Source organism: Palaemon carinicauda, chromosome 22 (assembly GCF_036898095.1).
Source record: "Palaemon carinicauda isolate YSFRI2023 chromosome 22, ASM3689809v2, whole genome shotgun sequence".
Classification (NCBI taxonomy): Eukaryota; Metazoa; Arthropoda; class Malacostraca; order Decapoda; family Palaemonidae; genus Palaemon; species Palaemon carinicauda.
The window spans coordinates 112154247-112166870 of NC_090746.1; the positions used below are offsets into that span (position 1 = coordinate 112154247).

The 12624-nt window shown below is 37.5% G+C and overlaps 1 protein-coding gene across 1 annotated transcript in view; it reads right to left on the reverse strand.

The window, feature by feature from the left end:
- The window catches only part of Klp98A (kinesin-like protein 98A), a 100512-nt gene that overhangs the window by 32728 nt on the left and 55160 nt on the right, over positions 1-12624 (reverse strand). Inside the window, exons 9-12 of the mRNA XM_068346637.1 lie at positions 8259-8446; positions 7191-7335; positions 6319-6461; positions 3516-3645 (exon numbers count right to left, since the gene is read on the reverse strand). Of these exons, the coding sequence (XP_068202738.1) occupies positions 3516-3645; positions 6319-6461; positions 7191-7335; positions 8259-8446 (606 nt within the window). The remainder of the gene's footprint in view (positions 1-3515; positions 3646-6318; positions 6462-7190; positions 7336-8258; positions 8447-12624) is intronic.

A 12624-nucleotide genomic window follows, 5' to 3' on the forward strand; every position in this document is an offset into this window, starting at 1 on the left:
CAGTAGTACTGTACCTTGAAAAACAACATAATATTAAATTTCAGATAAAACTAAATATCAAGAAGAAAGCCTTTATTACATAAGCAGCTGTAACATTCTGTACAAAATTAGGACTATCAAGTGAAAGACAAGGGTGCTTTCAACTGAGCCACAAAGGTCAAAAAAAAGGATTAGGAACCTAAATATTCACATAGTACCTAAAGAGTTCCCGGGGTAGGATAAACATGTCACATCATAACAAGTTTACCTAACTTCTGACCAACCAGTGATACACTGAATTCAAATTACAGTTCCTGATTAATGTAATGGAAATCAACAGAAAATCAAGAGTGCAATAGAAATAATTTTCTACCTTTACCATGATTGAACCTAAAACTCTGAGTGAAAGACAAGGACAATACCAACAGAGTCATAAAGATCAGAAGAGAAGCTGGCATTTAGAGTATTATTTTCTGCGTTGTATGTGTTTTTCCCTGAAAACTTGGTTCATGAGTTGAGGGAAAATCTAAACTCTAACCCAAGCAGTGCTAAAAATCTCCAGTTAGCAATAATAACAATAATAATATGGGATCTCTGGCAGGTCTGCCCAGTCTATTTTTAGCTCACAATGACAGAGGAGTTGTGAACTCTAATGAAATGTTACGGCCCACAGATTATGATTCTCTGATGTTGCCACTTGGCAACCACAAGTGTAGTTCCATTTTTTTTTTTTTTTTTTTTTTGACATTTAAGAGACAAGTATGTTGGGGCTTGGCGAAATATTAATTACAATTTACCAGAAATTAAAAGTCAAGTAAACGGGATCGGTATAAATCATAATACTATAAATCAATTAGACAGAAATTCACATTAATTAGAAACGTTGGGAACATAAAATGGAGAACAAAAGTAACTAATTCCTGTGAAACTGCCAATAACAACATTTGACTGAAATAAAGCATAAATCACCAAAATCTGATATGTTAACCCTTTTACCCCTAAGCTATCTGGAACTTTCCAACCCTTAACCCCCAGGTGTTTTTTTTTTTTTTTTAAAGCACATTTTGCAGTATATTTTTTTTTAAATTGCTCTAACAGCCTTAGTTTTTGTCATAGAGAGGTCAGGTTGGTCTCATTCTTTTGGAAAATGCCTGAAGTTTCTCATACAATTATCAAAAATATGCAAAAAAGTTTAAATAGCAGTTTTTAGCAGGGACGTACCAGTACGTCCATGGGGGTAAAGGGATGAGTTTTGTGAAACGTACCAGTACGTCCATTGGGGGTAAAAGGGTTAAGAATCACAAAATTATCACTTCGAGAATTCCATAACATTGTTAATTGATTCATTGATTGATTTGAGGTTTTCTGTCATCCTGACATCCAAGGTCATTGACGCAGAATAATATTGTTAAACTATACCATTTCTCCAGTAAGTGAAACTGACCAAAACAACTAGGAAATATCAAAACAAAGCAAATCACTAAAATTCAATGCTGAATAGAACCATGGAGCAACCACGTCATAAAACTAAATGAACAAAGAAAAAATATTCCCTGGGAGCAAGAAATTATGAAAATTACATACTGTACATGCAAACATATACCAAGTACTGTACTCACATAACCATTTGTAGAGGGAAGCCATCAACTCGGCAGGCAAAACATTAAAAAATGCCAAATAATATTCACATAACACTACAGAAAACACATAAAAATGTATAAGAATTAAGGGAGGGCCATGCTATGAATTTTCATGGAATTTTGTAGAAATATCAAAACAAAGCTTTATCTTATGATCAGTAATAAATAAGAGAATCAAAGCATCTTCTTCCTGACTTTCTTTGGTTTTTGGGCTATCGAAGTAGTTTGGAAAGAGCAGGCCTACTTATTTTCGTAAAAAAGGCTAAAAAGAATTCTGTATTTTTGCTAGTATAAATGTTCTTCTTATATAAAGTACTGTATATTTAAAAATCTGAAACCTGTTATTTTTTATGAAACAAGATATGAAAGAATCAATAAAAACAATTTTTGTGTTATTATTAGTAATACATATGAGTATTTTGGTAAAACTAATGCAGCATTAACTAAGAAAAAATAAAATATTAAAATCATATAAGCTCAATTGTTGTGAAATGTTAATTTGGTTACTAATATATACAAAAAAACATGCAGCTAAAATTGAATTTTAAAACATAGCAGTTGGTCCCTTGATAAGGTAATGAATGAATGAATAAAAGAATGATTTGAAGTTCTCTGGCATCCTGACATTGATAAGGTCATGAATGGAAGAATGAAAATAAATGGTACATACATACATATACCAAGGCATTTCCCCCAATTTTGGGGGGTAGCCGACATCAAACAAATGAAACAAAAAGTGGTAAATCTCACAAAAAACATAAAACATGCTAACCATTGAGAAAAAACAAGATTTGTCTGCTTAAAAACTCAATCACACAGAAAAATGTAAGGTATCTTTAATGGGACATGTGCAGTGGGGACTTTTGCCTTCCAAGACCAGTGAAACTAGTGTGACTGGAGACTTTCCAAGAAAAAAGGCTACTTATGATTTATGGGTTTGTTTGAATGAAGTACAGTAGTCTACTATGTAAAGCTTAAAGTTCTTGCAGGGCTGATCAGAAAAGTTTGTCCTTACAAACTAAATAAAATCATACAATTGAATAGACTGATGATGAAGGATTCCAACCGAAATTATTTGAAGGGATTTGTGTTCAACACTTGTCATTCACTGTTGATTGAAATATGTTTTCCAATTAATAACTGTGTTCAACCCGTGCGTCCTATTCTAAGCTAGAGTAACGCCATTTCCAAATACCTGTCCAATGTATTGATGGCTGATACAATGTTACTGAGTTTCATGTTTTCATTTGTTACAACTTCTGGTGAATATTTTGAATACATCATGTACTAACCCTAAAAGTTTTAAGGGATGTTTGTAGCAGATGCATACATTTGACTGCATTAATCTATTACAGTACTACTGGTAGAACCATTGCCTCATACAATAATGGCTTTATCAATCAGCACCCCATTTTGCATAAGAAAATCTAGCTTGATTTAAAATAGAGGCTTTTTATTTTTCATTTCCATATGTGCAGTAGCAACTTGGTGAAGGGTTGTAGCATCTTTGGAAATACTAAAGAATTTTAGCATTTAATATGTTTTCCATTGACTTGCTTGAAGGACTTATTAATAAAACTGGTTTGTAGCAGTGCTTGGATCTTCTGTGTTCTGATTAACTATGACAATAGATTGTGGCCTTGCATCATGCATTATGAAATAAATTGCCAGAGGTGATTAAATTGAAGTAAATAAGGTTTTAACAGCAGTGTTAGTTGCTTATGTATTGCAAATAAAAAATAATTCATCATTTGTGGCATTCATTGCACAGGGACAGATGTTCATATTCTTCAATAATAATGAACTGAAAGGTGGAAAGCTTAATACACATTTATAGCTTAATAAAAAATCTGATACAGTATTTTTGTAGACAGCATACAAAATATCATGCCATACCTTGTGTAAGCCTACTGGGTTTATCCACAAACTGAGAATTGACCCAACATTGTGCGTCAGGACGTGACTCTAATGTAGCTTCACCATCAACAAGATGAATTGTGCAGTGTTCTTCCAATACTTCACCACCCTGTACAGAAAAAGTTAAATAAAAATATATACTTTGCTATAAACTCTACAATTTACAAACACAACTGTCCTATAAGGTATTAAAAAACAAACATGCAAACACCTATAATAATATTGTACCATTTTACGTGCAGAGCATTCACGGGTTACAATACATTCACAGATAAACCAGATGACAGCGAATAGATTAAAAATAAATAGCATAAATAGCAAACTGCAGTATCAATAATATTAATGTTCATTAAAATAGTTTTATTTTAAAAGTTTCACCACATGTTAAAGTTTTATAATAAACCCCAAATTTTTGCTTGAGTTATACCTAGCATGGGCTGGAAAAATACTATAGACCATTCAAAACTGACATACTAGTAGTAGGGTATCAACAGCAGTAAATATGCAAGGCTGCATTATTCCCATCTCCCATGGAAAAAAGTCAGTGTCTTGATATACTCTTCATCACCATGTGAATCTCATTTGCTTTATTAGCCATTTGGATTCTGAATAAAAAGGGGTTTTGACCAAGGAAAAACCTATTTTTGGGAAGGTGAGGAGTGGTTCAAAAGAACTTTCCTGTAAAGGCTACAACAAAAAATCCTAAAAAACATGATATACCAAAGAAATATTGTCTTCCTTAATCCAGGGCCAGTATATCAATGTACTGTACCTGGTGTGCAAATTAGAAACCCCCAGGTTCAGGCTCTATTGAACCCGTCAAAGTCTTCTGAAGTAGGTCTTTTTGAGTAATAAGGGAATTACCTGATTTGGTCAGATATCTAGCACTCAAATAAGTGACCAACATGCTGAAGGAGTTGTACTATCAGTTGTCACAACATAAATGAGAATGTATTGTGATACATCCAAATCAAATTCCCGTTAAAAGCTAGCTTGAGAAATTCTGTCGAAGCAGATTAGTATGTCAAAATTATTCATGGTTTCATAGAGATGGACAAGGGAGGAAGCCAAGTCGTCCAGGTCTATCCAGCATGTGGTCTTCTCTGTATGGAAGGCTATCCATGCCTCCCACACTGACTGGTATTGTCAGGTGGAAGAAGACCTCTAACAGCCAATCAAATAAATAATGTTGCTAGCCAAGAAGTCTCTTCCATAAATATGATATAAAATACAGACGTGAAGGTTCTGAAGCAGGAAGCGAGGATATTCCGACTCCCTATTCTCTAATACAGCTGTGCTGACCAAAGAAGATGAGATTTATATCTCAAACTTTGAAGGAGTGGAAACCTTTGGCCAAAGTGGAGCCACAATCACAGTTGTCCCTGTAAAGTTCAATAGGATCTTCAAAACCCTCAAAATCACTCATTGAAGGAAAGATATATCAAATACCATCTGTTCCAGTGTAGGTTTAAGGCATCTCTTGTAACTGTTTGAGAACCTACATTTGAAGTTACTTACAGTGGAAATTTGTGTTTCTTAGACATCCCAAACAGATCCCCTTGGAGATCTGAGACAGTTTTGAGGATCTCGTCGAAGCAGCTATGGTCTAAGATCTATTCTGTATCTAGGGCCTGACAGGCAGACTGATCCCAAAGGAACTTCATAATTGGAAGAATCACTGTATTCAGAGTTCTTGAGCAAGATCTCCCTATCCAGACACAAATGACTACTGTCTGGTTGTCAAAAAAAAATTTTAATGTGCAAGTTCCATCTTAAGCTGAGCTTCTACAATGTCAGGAATACCACCCTCAGTCACAAAATGTTAATGTTAAATAACTGCTAACTAAGTGTTACGATCTTCATCAGGTGCGATGTTGTTCTTAATGAAGTCCTTCAAGGCCTTCTCGTCCTAAAAGTAACTGTCAACACCAACGGCAAATACTATTATGTAATGTTGACGCTGTTAACTTGACGTGAACAGTAGCAATCACAACTCTATAAAGAATAGGCAGTCAAAACTTTACAAAGAACAATTTCAAAGGGGCTTGCAAGATATTGTAAGGTGATGCTGGTATAAGTACTACAGAAATTACGGTCTGAGCAGTGGGAAGCAAGCTAAAGCAAAACAAAATAGTATGAAAAACGTGTGAAAGGCATGTGGGTGGCATACGGTACTGCACATCACATGCTAGTCTCGTTAGTACTCATCCAAACTCTGCACATACGGAGTTAAGTGTTTGCTCGGAGACTGATTCTGTGCTTGTAAACTGATTTCAGTTTCTATGCTCATAAACTGATTTGAATCTTTACACTCATATACCAATTTGTTCGGATTTTGAGTTATTCATGAACCGAGATATTACCATACTTGCTTACCCTTTGCTAATGTCACATGCATTTCAAGCATTTAACACCATTTGTTACTAATAAATCCCAATATTTCAGTATCAGATGTACTTTTAATCAATGTTAGTAATAAAAACATAAATAAAACACTTCCTTGTATTTTTACTTCATAACTACCATAGCTCTGTCTGAACTGCACTGCAGTTTACTTGCATTCAAGTTATTTGAGAACTATATTAAAGTTATTTACAACCTATACAGGATCAAAATGGAATTTAAGATGATTTACTAATAAGTTTCAGTAGGACACTGATAAACTCTAACACCACTCCACCATTTTGACAAAAACTATGAAATTAAATATTCATTTACCAGAATTCTACATTAAACAAAATACTTTTAATATCCCAAATATATCCAGTATGACATACTGTACCTCTAATCTAATATCCTGCGTTGGCAATGATCCAATTGTGGTTGTACCGTCGTTCAAATGGTATAAGGTAACTCCGGTAGTTAGTAAGTTATCATCGATCACCACAAGATGTGGGCGTTCTGAATCCAGAATAACACCATGTCCTGTGGTAAGAAATTACACTGTACAGTACAATGATTGCTGAGTAAAATCTCCTTAGAATGAATGAAAATTGACATAAAAAAACAGTTACAAAACTCTATAATAACTTATTTCTCTCTTCTTCCAATTGTTATTTCCTCAAATTGAATATACTTATTGTTCCCTTTGTAAAATTCATTAAATTTCTGCATCAATGTACTCTTTTCAAGCATTTCATACTCTTTCTAACTGGATAAAGTTTTAAAATTTTTTTAGTATAATAGAACAATTATTTTAACCCTTTTACCCCCAGGTTATTTGGAACTTTCCAACCCTTAACCCCGAGGGGTTATTTTTTTTCAAGCACATTTTGCAGTATATTTTTTTTAAATTGCTCTAACAGCCTTAATTTTCGTCATAGAGAGGTCAGGTTGGTCTCATTCTCTTGGAAAATGCCTGAAGTTTCTCAAAAAAAATTATCAAAAATATGCAAAACAAAATGTAAATAGCAGTTTTTTGCAAGGACGTACCGGTACGTCCATGGGGGTAAAAGGATGAGTTTTGTGAAACATACCAGTACGTCCTTTGGGGGTAAAAGGGTTAACAAAACTATTTCAATAGTAAACGAGAATTTTTCTTTCACAAGACAATCAAACATGAAGTACCGGTATTATTTATGAATATCTTAAGTGTTTGATGGTACAACGAGGAAGGGAATATAATAAGAAAGAATAAAATAATATAATGCATACCAGCTTTCCTTAACCCCAGTGTTTTTTGTTCTTGAAGAATAGTGTGGGTTTCACTCCACTTCTCTGTCCACTGATCAGTGAGCTCCTTTTCTTTAGCTTGCTTCTGAGTCAGTGTTGCCATGATACTTCCTTTCTCACTGTTTGCCTGAAATGACACGAAAATACAGAATAAGAAAGATTTACTACGGATGGATCATTTTGGGAATAAATAAAAAAAAATCTTATTGGTCCTAGCTAAAACAGACTTTATTTACCAATTTTCTAACCATCCCTATGCTACTAGTGTAGTCGAGCCATTAAAAAGGACAGCTAAACATTTAAATAGAAATACAAACACTGAATCAACCTTTCCACCCCCTCTCCCTTTCCTAACTATAACCAAGCAGTTTGGACAATTTATGGGAGATTGTGATTTCCGAGCATACCTCATAGTACCAGCTCTCGCCAGAGCATGACTACTCCCTTTTCCCAATACCCAAGGCACGGAAAGAGATTGAGTAGTTATACACCTGGCAATGCCCCTGAGCGTGACAGGAAAGAATTATATTTATATATATATATGGCCAGACACGTTGCTCTTTATTATATTCAGGAGATAAATCTACTACCACATTATTCAAAATTCTACAATAACACTACCTCACTATACAAGCCAGTGTGTTTTATTCCTTACAGTCTGTCTTGTGTGGTGACCAATCAAAGGTACAGTACTTTGCTTTTAGTCTTCAATCACAATACAGTACTGTATACATTATTTACTGCCTTGTCATACAATTACTGTGATTTATTGTATTCATATCTATTTAGTATTAAAATACGTACCTTAATTTTCCCCTCTCACAAAAGAATGTCTATCTAAAATACTTTATCAAAATAAAGTACTTTACCACTACTGTACAAATAAAAAGTAACATATGTTTAAATGAGAGAGAGAGAGAGAGAGAGAGAGAGAGAGAGAGAGAGAGAGAGAGAGAGAGAGAGAGAGAGAGAGAGAGAGAGAGAGAATGAATCTTTAAATTAGTTACATTTTAGATTCAAACCAGGAATACTGTACTTATGTTTACTTACGTTGGGCTCCACCATCCCAGAATCCTTCAGCATGGATTTGAGATTGAGGATCTCCTCTCTCAGTTCTCTTATCAATTTTACATTAGGATCTTCATTAATGGTTGGCTTATTGATAATATTCTTTGCTCGGTTGGCATATCTTAAAGTGCTCAAAGTTTCACCATAGTTGACGTCTGCTGGAGATATAGCTTTAAGAGAAAAAAATGATATTGTATTCCTTGAGGTTCATTACATGGAAATAAAAATCAATCCATCATAGTAACAGCATGCAAATCTAGAGAATATTCAGTGGTTTAATTACTCGAAATAAGAGATTAGAATATACTGGAAATCAAAACATGTTCACTAATTGTCTTTATAAATGACATGACAGATGCAGTATACTGTATAACCTCTAGACACTGTCTTTTCAAATTAATTTTCTATATGTAACTTTTTTGTTAATGAACATTTCTCAAAAAAAAAAAAAAAAAATACTGTTTAACCCTTTTACCCCCAAAAGGACGTACTGGTACGTTTCACAAAAGCCATCCCTTTACCCCCATGGACGTACCGGTACGTCCTTGCAAAAAAAATGCTATAATTTTTTTTTTTTCATATTTTTGATAATTTTTTGAGAATATTCAGGCATTTTCCAAGAGAATGAGACCAACCTGACCTCTCTATGACAAAAATTAAGGCTGTTAGAGCAATTTAAAAAAAACATACTGCAAAATGTGCTGAGAAAAAAATAACCCCCTGGGGGTTAAGGGTTGGAAATTTCCAAATAGCCTGGGGGTAAAAGGGTTAACTTTCCTATTTTCTCTTATCATTAGAACTAGGCTGCTATTGCAATTATCTAAATAACCAACCAGTTCCTTTATCAAGTCCCATGACTTTCCAACTCTACTGTATCTTTTTAATCTTTATACAGTTCTTTCATGCCCTTTTATTAATCGCTTCCTCTACTAATACTAAGACAATTGGACTATAATGGATAACCTTGATTCACACCTTCAAACAATAAGTTAAGATAACTAGATTAAAATGACACACAGTTCTAGGGGTTGCAGGGAGGCACCGCCTCCTCAGTAGTTAATTACACAGTATCCTTAGTTAAGTTAGGTCATATTCTAGCATTCGATTTTCAGGCATGAAAACACATCTGGAATTGTAAATGGTGACCAGGTCCTAATACAAATGGATAGAGGGAAATAATTATAAAGCAGGTTTTGAAGTAGAAAAATGTTATTTTTATTAGTAAAATAAATTTTTGAATATACTTACCCGATAATCATGTAGCTGTCAACTCCGTTGCCCGACAGAATTCTATGGAGGGATACGCCAGCTATCACAATACTAGAAGGGGGTGTACTTACCAGCGCCACCTGTGGCCAGGTACTATAGTACTTCTTGTTGACACCTCCTCAATTTTTCCTCGGTCCACTGGTTCTCTATGGGGAGGAAGGGAGGGTCAATTAAATCATGATTATCGGGTAAGTATATTCAAAAATTTTACTAATAAAAATAACATTTTTCAATATTAAACTTACCCGATAATCATGTAGCTGATTCACACCCAGGGGGGTGGGTGAAAACCAGTGTACAAGATTAAAGGATAGCTAAGTATCCCATATTTCATATAACAGTTATCTCAAATAACAATGAAATAATAAGTACCTGGTAAGGAAGTCGACTTGAACCGTTACTCTGCCTCTTTTTTAAGTTCGTCTTCCTTACTGAGCGCAGCGTTCCTCTTGGAGGCTGAATCAACTCAAAGGTGCTAAAGTATATAGGGCTGCAACCCCTACTAAAGGACCTCTACACAACCTCTAACCCAGGCGCTTCTCAAGAATGAATTGACCACCCGCCAAATCAAAAGGATGCGGAAGGCTTCTTAGCCTACCGTAACAACCATAAAAACAACAATAAAAGCATTCAAGAGAAAGGTTAAAAAAGGTTATGGGATTAAGGGAATGTAGTGGCTGAGCCCTCACCTACTACTGCACTCGCTGCTACGAATGGTCCCAGGGTGTAGCAGTTCTCGTAAAGAGACTGGACATCTTTAAGATAAAATGATGCAAACACTGACTTGCTCCTCCAATAGGTTGCATCCATTATGCTCTGCAGAGAACGGTTTTTATTAAAGGCCATCGAAGTAGCTACGGCTCTTACTTCGTGGGTCCTTACCTTCAGCAACGCAAGGTCTTCCTCCTTTAAGTGAGAATGGGCTTCTCTAATCAGAAGCCTTATATAATACGAAACCCCGTTCTTGGACATGGGCCTCGAAGGTTTCTTGATGGCACACCATAAGGCTTCTGACTGTCCTCGAATAGGTTTAGACCTATTAAGATAATACTTGAGAGCTCTGACAGGGCAAAGAACTCTCTCTAGCTCGTTACCTACCATGTTGGAGAGGCTAGGTATTTCAAACGATCTAGGCCAAGGACGCGAAGGAAGTTCATTCTTAGCTAAGAATCCGAGCTGAAAAGAACATGTTGCAGATTCGGTCGTGAAACCAATGTTCTTGCTGAAGGCATGAACCTCACTGACTCTCTTAGCTGTTGCAAGGCAAACGAGAAAAAGTGTCTTGAGGGTAAGGTCCTTGAAGGAAGCTGACTGGAGAGGTTCGAACCTAGGTGACATAAGGAACCTTAAGACTACGTCTAGGTTCCAGCCTGGAGTGGGTAGACGACGCTCTTTAGAAGTCTCAAAAGACTTAAGGATGTCTTGAAGGTCCTTGTTGGAAGAAAGGTCCAAACCTCTGTGGCGGAGAACTGAAGCCAACATACTCCTGTACCCTTTAATCGTAGGGGCTGAAAGGGATCTCTCATTCCTAAGATGTAATAGGAAGTCAGCTATTTGGGTCACAGAGGTATTGGTAGAGGATACTGCATTGGCTCTACACCAGCTCCGGAAGACTTCCCACTTAGATTGGTAGACTCTACGAGTGGAAACCCTTCTTGCTCTGGCAATCGCGCTGGCTGCCTCCTTCGAAAAGCCTCTAGCTCTAGCGAATCTTTCGACAGTCTGAAGGCAGTCAGCCGAAGAGCGTGGAGGTTTGGGTGCAACCTGTCTACGTGAGGTTGACGTAGAAGGTCCACTCTTAGAGGGAGAGTCCTGGGGACGTCGACTAGCCATTGAAGTACTGTACCTCTGTGAACCATTCTCTTGCAGGCCAAAGGGGAGCAACCAGCGTCAGCCGTGTCCCTTCGTGCGAGATGAACTTCTGAAGGACTTTGTTTATTATCTTGAACGGTGGAAATGCGTAAAGGTCGAGATGGGACCAGTTCAGCAGAAAAGCATCCACATGAACTGCTGCTGGGTCTGGAACTGGGGAACAGTACAGCGGAAGTCTCTTGGTCATGGAGGTGGCAAACAGATCTATGGTAGGCTGACCCCACAAGGTCCAAAGTCTGTTGCACACACTCTTGTGGAGGGTCCATTCCGTGGGAATGACCTGATCCCTTCTGCTTAGGCGATCTGCTGAGACGTTCATGTTGCCCTGAATGAACCTCGTGACTAAAGTGAGGTTTTGACTTCTTGACCAAATGAGGAGGTCCCTTGCGATCTCGTATAGGCTCCTCGAATGGGTCCCTCCTTGCTTGGAGATGTAAGCCAAGGCTGTGGTGTTGTCTGAGTTCACCTCCACCACCTTGCCTAGCAGGAGGGACTTGAAGTTCAGCAGGGCTAAATGAACTGCTAGTAGCTCCTTGCAGTTGATGTGGAGCGTTCCCTGTTCCTCGTTCCACGTTCCCGAGCATTCCTGTCCGTTCAAGGTCGCACCCCAGCCCGAGTCCGATGCATCTGAGAAGAGATGAAGATTGGGGGTCTGAATAGCCAACGATAGGCCCTCCCTGAGAAGGAGATTGGTCTTCCACCACAAGAGAGTGGTCTTCATCTCTTTGGTGACTGGGATAGAGACTGCTTCGAGAGTCAAACCCTTGTCCCAATGAGCTGCAAGATGGAATTGAAGAGAGCGGAGGTGGAGTCTCCCTAGCTCGACGAACAGGGCCAGCGATGAAAGGGTCCCTGTGAGACTCATCCACTGTCTCACCGAGCAACTGCTCCTCTTCAGCATGCTCATGATGCAATCTAGGGCTTGGCTTATCCTTGGGGCCGATGGAAAAGCCCGAAAATCCTGACTCCGAATCTCCATTCCCAGGTACACAATGGATTGGGAGGGAATGAGCTGAGACTTTTCTATGTTGACTAACAGACCCAGTTCTTTGATTAAGTCCAAAGTCCAGTTGAGACTCTCCAGACAGCGACGACTCGTGGAGGCTCTCAACAGCCAGTCGTCTAAGTAAAGGGAGGCTCTGATGTCCGATAAGTGGAGGAATTTTGCTATATTCCTCATCAGATGCGTAAACACCATAGGAGCTGT